The sequence below is a fragment of the Elgaria multicarinata genome, chromosome 8 (genome assembly GCF_023053635.1).
Source record: "Elgaria multicarinata webbii isolate HBS135686 ecotype San Diego chromosome 8, rElgMul1.1.pri, whole genome shotgun sequence".
NCBI classification, from domain to species: domain Eukaryota; kingdom Metazoa; phylum Chordata; class Lepidosauria; order Squamata; family Anguidae; genus Elgaria; species Elgaria multicarinata.
Genome location: NC_086178.1, coordinates 82,995,610 through 83,013,409, shown reverse-complemented (window position 1 = coordinate 83,013,409; position 17,800 = coordinate 82,995,610). Strand labels below are relative to the sequence as shown.

Sequence of the window (17,800 nt, the reverse complement as noted above, 5' to 3'; positions counted from 1 at the left end):
TGGTTCAGACAACACACTAAACCATGCTGCTTAACCACAAAATGGTTAAGGAAATGCTCCCTTAACCATTTTATGGTTAAGCAGCATGGTTTACCGTGTTGTCCGAACCAGGCCATTGTGGTAATGAAGTGCACTCAACTGTTGGGGCCCATTGACACATCTACACCAAGCAGGACATAGCACTGTGTAAGCAGTATGAAAGCAGTATATGGCATGTGTCATGGGCCCCAACAGTTGTCAGTGCACTTCAATACCACTATAAAGCAGCAGTGTGGCTCCTGCATTTTATATACTGCTTTCATACCACTTTCATAGTGGAATATCTGCTTGGTGTAGGTGAGTCCGAAGTTCCATCGAACTCAATGACCTTACTTCTGTAAAGGACTGCACTGTAACATATTTATTGTGATGTAAGCTTTTGTGAACTAGATCCACTTCACATCTGGTAGTAAAACTGATATTTAAAGTAGTGCAAAACTTTGTTCTAATTTCTAATGAAATATTGTTAAGTCTAGACTTGTGGTTACGCTTGTTGTACAATCGTTACATCTTTGTAAGAATCACAAGCTGTGTCTGCATGTGTGTGTGTGTTCCCTTTTTTGTTTCAAAGAATGGAGAAAAAGCACCTCCACCAGGTGAAATATCCTGTCCTCCAGGTTGGATGTGGGATGATGATGCCTGGGTATATGACATCAATCGAGCCGTGGATGAAAAAGGTGAGAGTTAGAAGTTACAGGATGCTTTTGCATGTCACATGCTAACACAAGCAGTTTCCATGTGGTGAAGATGAAGAAATTTGGAAAAACTCATTTGGGGTGGATTCTTGTAGCTATATACAGATTAGATGCCACTTGGACCAAACCAGTGGAGGATAATTATCATGTGAATTGTAGCTATCCCTGTATTTTTGATACATACATACCTTCTCCTTTCATTATTTTGTTATTTCTTTTTATATTGTATTTGTTTTTCATAAAATTGTGCGTGCAGGGGTGTTACAGGGGAGAGGCAGTTAATGGGTGAGGGAAAGAGGGAGAGGAGAAATGGGGATTGTGCGATTATGTATACCATCAAAGAAATCTTTCACTAAAATGTTAATCACACACACCAAATTCTTAACACGTGGGCTAATATCAGGAGACTCATTCTGCAGCCCAAGGTGGTTTTGAATTTCTGTCAGCCCCCTAGGCTGCAAGGCAAACTGTATTGAAGTTGGAAGGGAATTTCCAGAGCAACTAGGAAGATGGCGTGAGGTGAGGTATGTGGGTGGTCATGTCAGCTATTGAAAAAGTAAAAGAAACAAAAAACCACTGGTTGAATGCAAAACTTTGGGCACTCCTAAAATAGCCGTGTGGGCATTTAGTCTTCTTTATTCATAAGCAAAGGAACAGATAACAATATTTTAGAAAAACAAGATAAGCTCATTTGCTTGAGGTATCTAGGAAATGTGCAAAGCACGGAGATAAACATAGTGTTGGGATAAGTGGGAATACTTTTCCACAGAATTACACTGATTGGGAGCTACATCATATAAGAATAAGCTATTTGAATCATTTGAGGCTGTGAGTCAATTGGGTTTGGATTTCAATAAATAGCTACCATATTGGTCGTAGAGGCAGAGTCCAGTTATGGTGACTATTATGTATTTTACATGTGTTGTTTTAGGTTGGGAATATGGGATTACCATTCCTCCTGACAATAAGCCAAAGTCCTGGGTTGCAGCAGAGAAAATGTATCATACTCATAGAAGAAGAAGGCTGGTTCGAAAACGCAGAAAAGATCCAAACCAAACAACGACACCAAGGGTAAGACAACTAAATAGACATTGTAGCCAAACACTGGAATTTGTTTCAAGTCATTGGGGAGGAGGGATGGAAAATAATGGAGAATCAGAAAATAAGAAATAAATAAATTACATGTAATTAACCCTACAGTTTAGCTACTGTGGATTCTGTTTTGCATTGTTTTCCAGGGAACCACTTCCTATGAGGATCAAGAAGGATGGGAATTTGCATCTTTGATTGGATGGAAGTTTCACTGGAAGCAGCGCAGTTCTGATACTTTCCGACGCAGACGCTGGAGGAGGAAAATGGCTCCTTCAGACACATATGGTGCAGCAGCCATCTTTAAGCTTGAAGGAGCTCTTGTAAGTATGAACAACCTGACTGACTGACCTGTTTGTTATCACTCAGCTTCAACGTCAGTATGGCGCTTCTGCTGTATGGCGATGCTCCAGAGCCAATCCGGGGTCAACCTGGGGGTGGACCCTGATGATTGGTCGCCTTCCACCAGGAGGAGGGGCAGCGGCTCCAGGACTCAGGTGGCTGCCCAGAAACCCTGTGCTCACTTCTCGGCATTGGGACTACCCAGCGCCACCCCAGGAAAGGGAAAGCATGGGGTTGAAGAGAGAGGCGGTGCCGACCTGGCGCCGTGAAGACAGCCCCTACATTTGGCTTCCCCCCCCCTTTTTCTTCCCCATCCTTTTTTCTTTTTGTATTGTGTTTTTTTAGATCATAAGCCTGAGAGCAAGGACTGTCTTGTATTTAATCTGTGTACAGTGCTTAATAAATTCTAGGTGCTTTATAACTGGTAAATAACGATATGCACATCATCTTAGGGAGCAGATACAAGTACTGATGATGGAGACAAGAGTTCTGAGAAGACCAAAGATACAGCAACACGGGTATTTGGGGCAAACACTCCAATAGTCTCCTGCAACTTTGACAGTAAGTTCATGTGAAATTCTTATTTGAGTTTACTTTGTTCTTTGGCAGAGATCTTCCTTTGTTCTTTTCGTAATCCCTGTTCATATGATCAAAGCAAAAGGCATCGAGTATTGTCCTTGCCCCACCTGGATGAAATAAAATACAAGGGGAGACTTGAAGCTAATATCGTGGAGCACATAACTAGAACATAAGAAGAGCCAAGCTGGATCAGACACCACTCTGTTCACACAGTGGCCAACCAGCTGTCGACCAGGGACTATATACACTAGTTCCCCAGCAACTAGTGTATATAGGCTTACTGCCTCTTATACTGGAGGTAGCACATAAACATCAGGACTAGTAGCCATTCATAGCCTTCTCCACTAGCTTTAAGCTTATGAATGTTTCATAAAGTATCAATCCGTCTTAGGACCAGTTCCTGTGTTACAAGTCTGTCATGGTTGCAGTTCCTTCCTGGCAACTTCCTACAACACTACGGGTGACATTTGAACCCAGGAAATCATGTGGGTGGGGTGAAAAATATGGCTAATTCCTATAAGAACATTGGCTGTTCTTTCAGGGAAGCACATCATTTGCTCCTTCCGCTGGATTCAAACCAAGAGACATTGAGCTCCATCAGACGGGGAAATCACGCCTGCCTACCATCACTTCTCCGCCCCCACTTTTGTTGATCAATAGTTCCTCTTTCAGGGAGGGGAAAGAGGAAGTAAACAACGTGCATGTGGCCTACTCAGGGTCATCTTTATTGCACCACTTCTGCACACAGCAGGAGATAGCGGCAACTTCCAGCTTTAAAAATAATATAGACTTACCAGGGGTTCTTTTTTTTGTCACGTGAAGAAGGCTAGAAAGGGTGGGAGGCGTGCGGGAGGCAGACATCATCGTGAGAGGGACCCACAAAAATCTGTGAGTGCCCAGTAATGAGTGTGCAATGAAACACTTGTTGGATGATGCCCATTGCTGATCAAATGACTGCACAACAGAAGCCATAGCTGTTGGGTCTCCAGATTTATATGTATTGCAGTGTATATAATACAGCTGAACCATATTTTTACATTGTCACATTTAGCATTTGTTACAAAGAGTGAGAATGATTTTTACTGGAAAATTTCTCTTATATCTATTGTTGTACCACATTAAAAATTAAAAGAGGAAAAAATAATGAGAATGATTTAAGTTTCCAGCTAGAAACTCAGCGCAGCCAACCAATAAGAATATCATTTTCTCATTCCTAATGTTACAGATTTAATTAATGCACAGTGGATTAATGCAAATAGAAGTCAGGATTGGCGTGATCCCTATGGAGAAAGTTTTCAGCCTGTAGTAGACAGACAAACTATAGTAGGCAGACAAGACAGATGGGGGGGGAGGCGAATCCAGTGACAGTGAGGAAAATGAAGTTATAGCAGAAAAGGTAGTGTTGCTTTTTTTTGTATTCATGCCCATCTCATTTATTAGACTTTATTTATTTATTTATTTATTTAGGAGTCTACAGTTACCACCTTCGGTGTTATGTCTATCAAGCAAGAAATCTTATGGCTTTGGACAAAGACAGCTTTTCAGGTATTTGGGGGTGGAGCTGGGGATCTATTAAATCCAGAGAACCCCTGCGTCACTAAAAACAAGTTATTGCTTTTCTATAGTGAATGATAGCTTGATTAGTGACTGTAGTAGTTGAAGATATCTCCTTCAATCTTTTAGGACTAGAGGCCTGCGGACAAAGATTTGGTTGATTATTTCAAATCGATACAAAAACGTCAATCTGCTTCACTTCTGCAGTGTGTTGCCTCGTGTGTCTCTTTTGGTTTAATATATAAAATATTGCATTGTATGCAATGTAGGATGTGTAAAATGTTAATGCATAAAACATCCCGCTTAGCTGATGATCAAAACTAAGGGAGTTTCCATTGATTTTTAAAAACCATGGCCCATTCAGCCATCTTTTTTCCCCATTTAGGTAAACTTCCATGATAGTTTTGCCATCAGATTGCAGCCTCTCTCAGGGAACCACAACAATAAGTATTTGTTAGGACAAAACTAGGTTTCATATGTGCAAAACCAGAACTGTCACCATAATAGCAGATGCACTTGGACTTAAACCCCAAAGCTTTTTTTTTCTTACTATGCTTATCGATGACTAAACGAAGAAAGTTAAATAAAAGTATGCAGCATTCCCAATCCAATTCTTGTTAGGGGAGCTGGTGAAGATGACCTCCAGATAACCTTTTAAATAGCTTAGGCCCCTGGGTAATAGCAATTTGTACAGGAAATGCTAATAACCATCATCAGAGGCGTCCTTCAGAGGCCCCAGTGATTTAGAGGTCTTTCTAATAGTAGGCCTAGAACCCTTTAATCATTCATCACTACTTCAGAAGAAGGGGAGACCATAAATAAGGAGGTTTCAGACTCGTGCCAGATCTATGTGTTAGGTTTGTGGAGTGTATTATGTTAGTTGCAAATGGAATAATCCCTTTCTATTTGTTATGAGCTCAGCAAAGATATTAAGGATTGGTTACTATGCATTGAGGCAATTTTGAAACGTAAAAACAATAAAAATCGCATCTGGTTTTCATTCACAATGTAAGATTTGTATGATGCACTGCATACATTACTCTCCTCAGCAAAGGCTAAGCACTAACGCTTCTGGGCTGACAATTTCATGGTATGCAGTAAAAATGTTTGCAAAACCATAAAAGGGTTAATGAAGGTAGTCTTGATGGCTTGCAAAGATTTACAAAGGAGTGAGATGGAGATTGTCACCCCAGACTGCTGGTCTAACAGCAGTGAGAGTCAACCTACCTGCTAATTGCATAGTGTGAGGCTGAGCCTATTCTTTTTTTAACTTTAGAGTATCTGTGTACAGCCCCAATTTCTTTTTAAAATCCCCACTAGCACCCCTCCCCGAATCCTCCCCTCCCTGCTGCACACTAATCCCAGTCTGAACCAGGGTTGTGCACTCTTACTTGGCCCCCTCTATTCCACACACTGAAGCTGTCTAGATGAGCAGTTGGACCTTACTTCAACACTTGAAATGTGGTAGGGTCCTCCAACTCACCTGAAGGCAGAAGGCATGTTTAGGGGGTGCAGGACAGGTTGTGTGGCACCCAACAGCTCTCTCCTTCAAGAGTTTGGGGGATGGCCAGAGAGTTCAAGAGGAATGGTTAAAGGCGCTGCCGCTGCTGCCTCCTAGCGTTTGCTGCCTGAGGCGATTGCTCCACTCTGCCTAATGATAGGGCTGCCTTAAGAGAGAGAAGGGAAAGCAATTTAAAAATCCAGAATTTTAAAGTGTGTGTGTTTATTTATATTCACCTTATACTCTTTCAGATCCATATGCTCATGTTTCCTTCCTCCATCGAAGCAAAACAACTGAGATCATCCACTCAACACTCAACCCAACATGGGATCAAACCGTCATATTTGATGAAATTGAAATCTACGGAGATCCCCAAATGGTAGCACAAAACCCTCCTGAGGTGGTGGTTGAACTCTTTGACAGTGACCAAGTGGTAGGTGGCAGGTTTTTCATGTTTCTGTCTTGCATTATTTTTGAATGGTAGCAGAATGTTAGTAAGGATTCACCCGTTTGGACTTGTCAATTTGTTCAGGGCAAAGATGAGTTTCTTGGAAGAACCACTTGCACTCCTATGGTGAAACTGAACCCAGATATTGACATCACTCCTAAGCTTCTCTGGTATCCTGTTCTGAATGGGGGCAAGGCTTGTGGTGATGTCCTCTTAGCAGCCGAGCTCATACTGCGTGAAAAGGTAACATAACCCAAAGGCATTTCTGTCAGACTTCAAGGCTTCTTGATGAGACAATTGCTATGCATGTATCAGGCTTAATATAAATTATACCTCTGTCTCTCTGTCTCTAAACAGGGTGGCACCAACCTTCCAATTCTTCCTTCACAAAGAGCCCCAAACCTCTATATGGTACCACAAGGAATCAGACCTGTGGTTCAACTGACTGCTGTTGAGGTATTGTGGTTGTTGATGGAAAATGGATGAAATCCAAGGACCACATGCTTAATGATTCATAGACACTTGCATGTACACAAAGCCATGGAACCAATGGCTGCTGCTTTTGATCAAGACGAACTTCAGCAACCGGAACAAAATCTCTGAATATTTTCTTTTCTTTGTGTTAGGTTCTCCTCCAAGTTGATTGCCCAAAGAAAAGATCTCTGTGTGATAGTCTTTTACCCTTTTTACTAGATTTAACCCTGAAAGGTGGCCTAAAAATGATTTTAAATAAATAAAATAAAAATACATCTAGGTTACCAAATGAATGGGGCTGCAATGTAGTAGTTGGATGCTTGAGCGAGGAATAGATGAATTATGTGTTCAAATCTAACCTCACTCATGTGCTTGGCCTTAGGTTAGCCAAAGTCTCTCCGTCCCGCATCTGTGACGTCGGGATGACAGTACTGGCCTGTCATACAGGGCTATTGGGAGAATTCATGGAATAACATATGCAAAATATTCTGCATTTATACAAAACTTTTTCTAAGTTTTGTGTAAGTGCTCAGTATTACTAAATTTATTTGATTTGATAAATAATGTAGCCCTACCTTTAGTGGCTCCTCCACTTCCCCTAACCCAGTCCCACTATTCATTATAAACTCTTATCCTATTCTTGTTCCTCATTTCCTGTTTACATTAGGTTTTATATATTGTCTAGCATACTATGGGTACCATATATCTATTAATCAATATAGTAGTAGGGTAGATACTGCTGAATTTTTACTCAGACTCTTAGATGTTCAAACTATGTCTATAAGTCAATGGGTTGGATGCAGATTTAGGTGCCTGGAACTGGGCTGGAAGAAGTGGACCTTCCTCCCCATTACTTCCCATGGCAGCTCCTCCAGCCTCTTGAAAATGCTACAGAGGGTCTGGGGACCCTACTGAATGATCTGTTGTGCGGGCAGGATCCCCCCCCTCCAAATAGACAGAGGCACCTTCCTTGGGCAGAGCCCTTCTGTCAATGGAAGGCGAATCCTGCATCCAACCTATTATAACTTTAAATAAATGGAATATTTTAGCCAGTTAGACAAAATAAGTAGTTGAATGCTGGATTTATTTTTTAGGAAAAGTCCATTAATAATTTATGTCTATAGCAATATAAATATGTATGCAGAGGTTGCTTATCTTTGTCAGTAGTGTTTTTTTAGTTGATTCTGCAGTAGATTAAGTTTTCTTTTAGTAATGTCTGTGGTATCATGACTTTGGGTTTGTTTGTTTTTTAACAGATCCTTGCCTGGGGATTACGCAACATGAAGAACTACCAAATGGCGTCTGTTACTTCCCCTAGTCTCATTATAGAGTGTGGAGGTGAAATGGTGGAATCTGTAGTGATCAAAAATCTAAAGAAGACACCAAATTTTCCTGGATCTGTTCTCTTCATGAAAGTGGTACGGCGCTGATATGCTCATATAGAAAAAATATGTAACACACTTGGTATTGATAGCGGGAAGAAAAAAATAGAATAAGTGTGTATGTTGATAATCAAGTAAAAGCACTCAATCTAATTGAATTTGCCCTGAAATTTCCATGGATCCCTGTGTGCAATAAGGCATTGTGTGCCACTAGTATTACATATGGAAAACCATGTCAAGTGTCACAGACATCAGTTGTGGACGTGTATTTGCACACCATCAAGGGACAGGTGAAAAAGTATGTGTGTTGGGGTGACAAACACATAGTATACATAAAGTTAGCATGTAATTTCTGCTCTGTGACTAGTATGCATGTGCCAGGCAAAGCACTTAGTGCAAGCATGCTGCACATGGTCATACACACTGGGTACCTGCAGACATAACACAGTCTCCTTTTCCATCTACACATCTATTCAGAATATTATAGGTCAAATAAACTGGTATGGACAGAGACAATATATGCATAGTTTGAAATTTCTTCTAAGGACCAAACTACAAGACACAGGAGTTGTGTGGCTGGAGTTTCATTGATCCTGTTCAGATGACTTGCTAAGCCACGGTGGTTAAGCGTTTTGAGCTAAACATTATGGCTTAGTGTGCCATGTGAACCATGGCTTAGCATGTTGTATGAAGCATGCCTAATCATGGTAGCTACATAACCACGGTTGAAATACACTCATTAACCATTTGCTGCAAAAGCGTTAGCGGCCTAACCATGGCTTAGCATGTTGTCTGAACAGGATCCTTGTGATCTTAGAGAAACTAAGCTCTGATTCTGATTGGAGCAGTAGTATTTGGATAGGGAGTTAACCCTGCACTGTTATTTATTTATTTATTTATTATTGCATTTATATCCCGCCTTTTTTCCTCTAAGGAACCCAAGGCAGCATACATAATCCTCCTCCTCCTCTCCATTTTATCCTCACAACAACAACCCTGTGAGGTGGGCTGAGAGTCTGTGACTGGCCCAAAGTCACCCAGTGGGTTTCCATGGCCGTGTGGGGACTAGAACCTGGATCTCCGGACTCCCAGTCTGACACTCTAGCCACTACACCACACTGGCTCTCTAGCCACTGTTCATACTGTCTAAATAACCCCATTCCCCAAAAGGTGTTATTAGTCATACAGCAGCAGCACACACATTGGCACGCACACACACACACACCACTGCACGCTTTTCCCCTGCTAACTAATAACAGCTTTGCAGGGAAGGACCAGTTTAGATGTTGCAGGGAAAGGGTTAAAGCCCTCTCTCCCAGTGCCATTGGTCTGGTCAAAATTGGGTCTCCGATGGCTGCTTTAAGGTAAAAATGAAAATGTTCCCGCTTCTGTTATTGGATCCAGTTGAAAGATAAGTGGTAGGGAAGAGAGGAACAGACTGCAGAAAAACAAGTTATGGGTTTGAGCAGGCTTGGGGTGCCTCACCAATGTGCTTCCTTTTGCTGTTAAAATTGGGCCACCCACATTTGACTTTGTACGTGATTGGTGCAGACCTGCATTGAAAAAATTAAAAAAAACAGGTCAGTTTTTGCAGTGCGTCCGAAAGTGGGGAACCTTATGAACTGTATAGTTTCATTCCTTTTCATTTAAGAAACGGTGTTTTTGTTTTTTACTAGCTGTTGCCCAAGGAGGAATTGTACACTCCATCCCTGGTTCTTAAAGTGATAGACCACAGGCAATTTGGCCGTAAACCTATCGTGGGACAATGTACCATTGATTTACTGGAGCATTTTCGCTGTGATCCGTATACTACTACAGAAGACATTGCACCCCAGATGAAAGGTAGAGCTCCCATAAAAACAAAGGTGTTTCTCCTATCAGATTAAGGCCTTGCTGCCATCAGCACAGTCCACTGACAACATCTCCAACACAAGCCCCCTCGGAATAAATGAGCACAACGGAACTTTTGTGCGGTTGCCATTTCTTTGTGGGGCTTGTGGAGGCAATATTCTCAGTGGATTGTGCTCCAGGCTTTGAAGCTGACTGATGCCACTGGTAGTACCAATTTTAAGGAACCAGGATTATTCACGAAGAGAGAGATGCAGCAAGGACACGAACAAAAATCATGATTTTGCAATGTGGGGAAATAATTAATGTGGGTGCTTCTGCTCTGACTCAGTCCCACCATTTTAATTCTTCTTCACTGAGTTAGGCAATTAATTGTACACAAGTAGAGCCTGCAACAAACTGTTGCAGTGTTGATGTTCAAAATTTCAGCCATTCCATTCCATTTCTCCTATCCACCACCACCACCACCACCTTGGTTTCTGAATAGGCAGCATTCTACACATTCAATCCCCATTGGGTTGTTTTGGGGGGAGTTTCCCCCACCCAGATATTTTTGTCCCTGAGAGTTTTTGCATTCCTGAAAACCTTGGCATTCCTCCAAGCTTTCTAATACCAGGTGGCACCATTTTGGCTATGTAAGAAATAGCAGTCAGACTCTAAATATCAGAAATACAGCATTTATTTATCTACTACATTTCTATACTGCCCAATAGCTGAAGCTTTCTGCACAGTTCACAATGTTTTTTGGTTCTCTGCTAAAAAAAAATGAGCACTTGATTATTATATTTATACCCCACCTTTCAGCCAAGATTGGCTCCCATAGTAGCTTACAATTAAAATCCCCACAAAGGATATAAATCTGTGCATATGGTTATATGTGCATGTGTGTGTGTCTTTTCTGTCCTTGGGCTTTTGGTGATATAATTCAGGTTCCAGCTCTTCCATATGAAGGGAGATGTAGAAAGAGCAAGAAACTGGGGAAAATACAGGCTAAAATTATGACAGTTCTGGCTTTGCACATTTTTGTTTCACACGTTTCTCGGCTTCTTCAAAATGCTTGATTTGCAGTGAGTCTTCTAGCAGCTGCACCTCGGCGAGATGTGGTAATTGAAGTGGAAGACACACAACCCTTACTAACAGCGCAGGTAATTTTCTTAATTTTGCTTTTAAATTTTTTCATGGCTGGTTGGTTTGCCTTTTAGCATACAACCTTTACTGGACGTAAGCCTAACCAGGTAAAATGTCTGTAAAAGTTGTTTGGGGTTTTGGTTGTGTGGCAGAAAACACAAACCAAATAATGCTTTCACCATTCTTCCAGTCTTAACATTTTTTATCTGTGTAAATGATCCTCTCTTTCCTGTGTATCTTGTGTGAGAATTGTCTGCCAACAGCTTTTGAACATATTTGCTGTTCAAAATTATTCAGTGAATAAAAAGATGAATAATGTTAGAGCTATATTTGGTTTACTTGCAGTTCTAGAGGTTCAAATTTTGAAATATTTGACAATTGATCAGAGTGAGTACAACTGCTCCTCTGCATGGCAGTTGCATGGAAACAGTAGTTTGACCTATATGCACATAGCAAAAATTTGAGATGGAAATGTGCATTTAGGAGGTTCTATAAATACTTAAATATTCCATATTATTCGCTGTAAATTGAACACTGCCATGCCAACTCCAGCCAGTTAATTGATCTGCAAGGTTATTCATCAAAGGCAAATATGAGTCCAAATACTGATGATTAAAGCATTTTTTATGCTTCTGCAGCATGTGACAAAAATGTTTGAGGTTCATCAGCCAAATATGGAACCTTTAACGTTTTTGAACAGTGATTTATGTGTCCCCCACCCCTTGTAACTGCAGGTTGTTTACAACCCTGTTTGTCTTGCTTTGAGAATCCACCCCCTTTCTGACTGCCATCCCATTTAGTCTTTGATGTAGTGTAGCTGCCCTTTAATTGTACCATATGGAGATGGCCAATTAGATGAGCAAACGCATTGAGCGATGGTAAAGTAAACTACAGAGGTCCATGTCCTTCCAGTTAGTAATGTATGCTCATTGTAGCCTTCACTCTTCCCATCTGACATCAGTAATTTGAGGTCATCATTCACTACTACTGTTGAGCAATATCAGCGAGAATACAGACTGTAGCATGGTATAGAGTCTGTGGCTTTTAATATCTTACCTGTTAACTTCTCATCTTACCTAGACATGCAGCTGTGTCCATAGCTTTAACCTGTTGGTGGGTAGCTATAATCAGCCCTTACATTTTTGTATATTATGTGGAATTTTCCAGTTGGTATTTAGCCAAGAACCAGGGGTTAAGTGTGACCAATCAAAATATGGAATTCTAGACTCTAGTTTTCAAAAGTGTTTAAAACTGAGTGGGTGCTCAAGTACTTCTGTATATTTTCATGTTACTTTATTCAGAGATGAATATTTCTTTAAATATGTAATATCCCAATGTTTAAAGCATGGGGGGGGCATATTGGGACTGGATTGCCCCCTGGACCTTCCTTCATAGACAGATAATGTTAGGGAGCAGAGCTCCGTCCCCTGACATCATCAGATCCCAGACCAAAGTGCTGGCTGGAGATCTTCAGCCAGTGCTATGGGTGGGGGTTGGGGGTGGGCGGCTTTACTTGTCCTTTACTTTCCCCACATGGCAAAGGCAAAGGATAAGCAAAGTGCCCTCATCAGTGCTTCCAGGACTCAGCTGATCTCTGATGTCAGGACTCAGTTGGCTCCTGGAAATGCCAGCTGCATGGGGAAGGCAAGGGACAAGTGACGCCCACTTGGCTGCCACTTTCAGGAGCCACCTGAACCCTGACCTCAGGGCTCAGCCAGTTCTTGGAGGTTCTGGTCAAGTGCAAAGTGATTGGCTGCTCAATCCCTCTCCCATCCCTTCCTGCCTTTGAGGGGTAGGGCTTCTGGGTGGGATCACACCCGAGGCCCCATGGGCCAGATGTTCCACATTCTTGGTTTAACAGCATGTCAGATAAAGGCTTATTAGAACAAGCATAAAATAAGGATGTGCAGAGAACAGGCTATAGAGTAATCAATATAGAACTTTCATAAACTACATTCCAATTTTTAGTGCTTAAGCAGTATGTCAACAGCACTCACCAAAATGGCTTCTGCAACAACGGTGCATGTATGTATGTATGAAAAAATGCATGAGCAAGCACTATTCACCTGGGGCCTTATGCGCTGTGGGTCACTGAGCATTTACTTCTCTTTTGGATCTTCTGCAGGGAGGCTTTGGAGAAAAACGAAAGGTCTAATTGAAGCAGAATTATGATTTAGAACTAAATTTCCATTGATACAAAGTGAGGCATTTCCAGAGCAGCAACTTCTTTTGAGAATGGGAAAAACAGCATTCACAGTAGCTCTATACTTGCATTGGCAGATCATTTGGAGTCTGGATTTGTTTGCTAATTTGATCTGATAAATCTTATTGCTTGCTAGATATATAACAAGATTTTTTTTTAAAAAAAAAGACTTGGATATTTAATGAAAATTGGTGCTGACCATTTTTGTTTTCTCCAAAATCTCAAGTTGTCTGCTATATTAAAATTATAATATATAATACGTATTATAAATAATGAGTGGCTTTTGGTGCATAATCATTATATGTGGATAGTATCATCATTTGCATTCATGGCTAGAGATTGATTGTAGTTTGCTTTGGGAACTTTTTCAAGGAATTTTGCAAAGTAATCAGCACATTTATTAAAATACTGCCAGGGGGTGTAAGGGAGAACTGTAGCAGGGACATTTTAATTCCTGCTACATTTTCTCCAATTTTAATGCATTTGACATTTTGGTGAAAAAGAGCAAATATAAACATTTTTTTCACATTCCCTTCACATTGTTAAAAGCTGTACAGTGTAAAAGGAATGAATTCCCCAGCATGAAAAAAACAGAGATTTTTTCTCTGTTTGTATTCTCAACATGCTACTTAATATGGGTTGTTTGTTGTGGGTTAGCATATTATCTGAACGCAGCCAGGGTGCCTCCTTAACCATGCAGTGTAGCTTATTAACCACCCTGAACAATTCAACAATAAACCATGGGTTTTTAAGGTGGCTTGTTTGAGAAAAATAATCCACACGTGCATTGATATCAAGCCACCCTGACTGCGTTCAGACAGCAAAATAACCTACAGTTCCAATGAACCCACACTCAACTACTGAGTGTTGGTTCACATGTTGTGTGTGACATTCATATAGCTACCACACTGAAAACCACAGTCCAGATGTTCTGATTGCTCTGAATACCAGATAATGGGGTCATGAAATTAGAGGAGTTATTTATTTATTTATTTATTTATTTATTTAATTACATTTATATACCGCCCCACAGCCGAAGCTCTCTGGGCGGTTTACAACATTTAAAAATAGTAAACATTAAAAGTATACAATTTAAAAACACACACACACACACACACACACACACATAAAAACAGTATAAAAACAACAGTATCCATTTAAAAAGTGAGTTACCTTCATGACCTGCTTATAAGCTCTCCAGAAGCATCTGATATTGACAAGCCAATGTGGGAGACAGGATGCGGTTTATGAAATAACCTTAGAACTCTGGGTTGTTGAGGGGAAAACAGTTTTAATCCGTGGTTTGTTGTTGGATTAAAACTCTGGGTTGTTTCCCTCTCAGCAACCCATAGTTCCAAATTTGCACATCACAGAACACCCCTCCATTCCTGGGTTGTTTTATAAACCAGAAACGAAAGCAGAAACACCAAATAGGCAGTAGGAAGCATACTCAGCTACTTCCATATGGCCTTGACAACCCATGGCTTGTTGCTACATATGAACTGTGTGATAGGTTAATAAAGCACAGTAAAATTCCAAAATAGGTATTGAGGTTGCAAAACAGAAATGAAGGCTGCAGTCCTATACACAGTTATCTAGGAGTCAGTCCCATTGAACTCAGCAGTACTTACTTCTGAGCAGGCATACATAAGATTGGATTGGAAAGTTTCTATTTTATTTTTTCTAGGAGTAATAAATGAAAATTATTTGCCTTTGGAGCAAATAACCAGTCATTTTAATTACGTGGAGATTCTGAACAAATCAATGAGTTCTTGACTGTCACGGAATAATCAGGCTGGGTTCTTGTGATCATTCCATTAGATAGTTTCTTGTTTACCCTCGTTTGACAAGAGTAGCAAACCGCTAGAGTATGACAGGTTTGATGATTTCGATATGAACATATCCCACAAAGAAGTACTTGGGTGACATCAAGAGACACAAATAAAAATGTGTTATTTGCAAATATAACATATCCATGAAAACCCACCATTTTTCTCTTGTATAATTTTTATTCAATATACTGAATTAGATGTTTGACTAAACTTTAATTGTTCTGCTTTGCTTTTACTTTCTTCCCCCCACCCCTGGCCTTTGGATGTGTCTTTCTGAGCAGCTCACAGAAAAGGTAATTGAACCAATTGAATGGGATTTTGGTTATTGATACTTGATCCAGGGGTTACTTGTGGTCATGAGAGTGTCTGATGTGCATTGCCCCACTGAGAAGCACTTTCCTGATCATCCTTATTTGGGGGTGGGGGAGCTTCACATGTGCAAAGAGCTAATTCAGCTTCACCTGAATGGTGAAGCTGGTTCATACAGGAACTCCCTTGGAGTCCTTATCAGAGCTACTGCTCTTGTTCAAATAATAATAATAAAAAAACTCAACTTCTTCTAAAAGATGTGGCAATACAGAACATATGGTTGAATGTATCCAATTTTATGATGATCTTTGAAACAGCAGCGGCTTCAATGCTCTTTGATCTAGAAGAACGGGAAGGGAGGACATTTTCATTGATTTCCCCCTTTCCCCAGCGGCCCCCTGCACCATCTACTACACTGTTCCAAAGAGTCCCCCATCCCTCCCAAGCAGATTTTGTGTGTGTGTGCAGGGGCTGTAGGGAGAGAAGGAGTTGCGAAAAATTTCCCTTTTCCCCTTCCACTGATGGAAGAGTTCCCTGGCTCAAAAAACATTCTGTCAGTGGAGAGACTTTTGGATAAATGTGGATATTGGATAAAATCCAATTATCCGATTGGATAAAACCCATAATCCCTTTACATTGTACAAACTAAGCAGTCTGAGGCTGGTCAGATTGTCTGCTCTTGGGAAACCTGCCTTGTGAGTTTCCTGCAGGAAGAACAAGATATAAGACTTGAACTACTTGTAGCATAGTCCCAACAACCCATTTTCTCTGAAAAAGCAGCTTCAGAAGGAGGATCCTCTGGGAGGGAAAGCAGGCGGAGAGGTCATTTAGAGTGGAAAAGTGTTGGGAGGGGAAAGGATTAAGCACATAGCGCTGTCACTTCAGTGCTTCACACCAGCCCCTACTAAAACAGGATGTAGTACATACATTTCCACATATATCTGTTTTTGCCTTAGTAAATTATAATTTTGAATAAAATTTTTTGCTGTATAGGTAACCAATGTTATTCAAAGGTTTGAGTCTGGTTTCCGTGAAATATTCATACTTATTTATGCTTCTCCTAAGGGAAAGTCCCAGTCTTACCTAGACACTGCCTTACAGAGGCTGAGAGCCCATGGACACATTATGCTAATCATGTAGTGCATAGCCGAGGGTTACGTTTTGTTTTACCTTAGTGTACCTGTGCATGGTCCTGATTCATATTGGGACCAGCATTCTACAGGAGGAGAGGACTAGTATTCTGGCACAGGCCTGTCCTGCTCAGCACCCACATATAAGGGCTAGAATAATCATCTTAGAGTTCATTGTTTCCACCTAACCTTATCTTTTTTTATCGACAAACTTTAGGAAGAAGAAATTGTGGATTGGTGGAGCAAGTTTTATGCTTCAATAGGAGATACTGAAAAATGTGGGCAATACATTCAAAAAGGATATGATACCCTAAAGGTATTTGTTCAGATATGGACACACCCAGCATTGGTTGGTTATGTTTTCTACAGTGCCATCAACTTGAATTATAACTGGACTTTAGATCAATTTTGTTTTGGCCCAACTCACTCACCCTCCCTATTTTTTTTTCCATGTAATGAGTCCCTTACCTGGGTACTTTGAAATGTTGTTTTTATATAGGGCAAACTTTTGAAATAGGCCTAATGTGAAAAACTCCAAAACTGCCACATGGAACACTTGAAACTGACCATTTTCTCTGACATTATAATTTGCACTTTTTCCAGAAGTGCTACAAATGCTTGTCTGCACAGTAATGACAATGTGAAATAATAAATTGCGTGCTATAACATTGCTACATACTGGTTTATTATCCCAGACACTCTGAATCTTAATCAAATGTCAAAATTCTTAAGTATAATTGAGTATTTCCCTCCAAATACTGCATTCCTTTTAAAAACCTGTTAACAAATATAAATATTTTTCAAAATTTTAAATTTATCAAAGCCTGTCACTAATTTGTGCGTAAATTCTTTCTTTTCTTTTTTTCAACTACTTATTGAAGGTTTACAACTGTGAACTGGAAAATGTACCCGATTTTAGGGGTTTAAGAGATTTCTGTGAAACTTTCAAGCTGCAACGGGGAAAATCTGAAGAAAATGATGACCCTACTGTTGTAGGGGAATTTAAGGTAAAAGCAGCAGGAACTCACACACCCATCCCTTAAATTACACCAGCCTTCCCCAACCTAATGTCTTCCAGATGTGTTGGACTATGGGTCCCAGTATCCCCAACCAGCCATGCTTCTACTATTTGGTGGAAGAATGAGCTATGTCCTCACCTTGTTCAAATCCAGCAGAGCGCTTCCTCTCCCCCTGATTCCCTTCCGCAAGTGGTGAGTCTCGCTGATGCTGTTGTGCAAGTGGGATCC

The 17,800-nt window shown here is 40.6% G+C and overlaps 1 protein-coding gene across 1 annotated transcript in view; it reads left to right on the top strand.

Annotated features, from left to right (window-relative positions):
• The window catches only part of MYOF (myoferlin), a 111,241-nt gene that overhangs the window by 77,998 nt on the left and 15,443 nt on the right, over positions 1-17,800 (top strand). The window contains exons 28-41 of the mRNA XM_063132884.1: positions 611-716; positions 1,666-1,805; positions 1,973-2,146; positions 2,618-2,726; positions 4,212-4,289; positions 6,051-6,232; positions 6,332-6,490; positions 6,605-6,703; positions 7,978-8,139; positions 9,780-9,945; positions 11,020-11,096; positions 15,396-15,407; positions 16,771-16,869; positions 17,435-17,560. Of these exons, the coding sequence (XP_062988954.1) occupies positions 611-716; positions 1,666-1,805; positions 1,973-2,146; positions 2,618-2,726; positions 4,212-4,289; positions 6,051-6,232; positions 6,332-6,490; positions 6,605-6,703; positions 7,978-8,139; positions 9,780-9,945; positions 11,020-11,096; positions 15,396-15,407; positions 16,771-16,869; positions 17,435-17,560 (1,689 nt within the window). The remainder of the gene's footprint in view (positions 1-610; positions 717-1,665; positions 1,806-1,972; positions 2,147-2,617; positions 2,727-4,211; positions 4,290-6,050; positions 6,233-6,331; positions 6,491-6,604; positions 6,704-7,977; positions 8,140-9,779; positions 9,946-11,019; positions 11,097-15,395; positions 15,408-16,770; positions 16,870-17,434; positions 17,561-17,800) is intronic.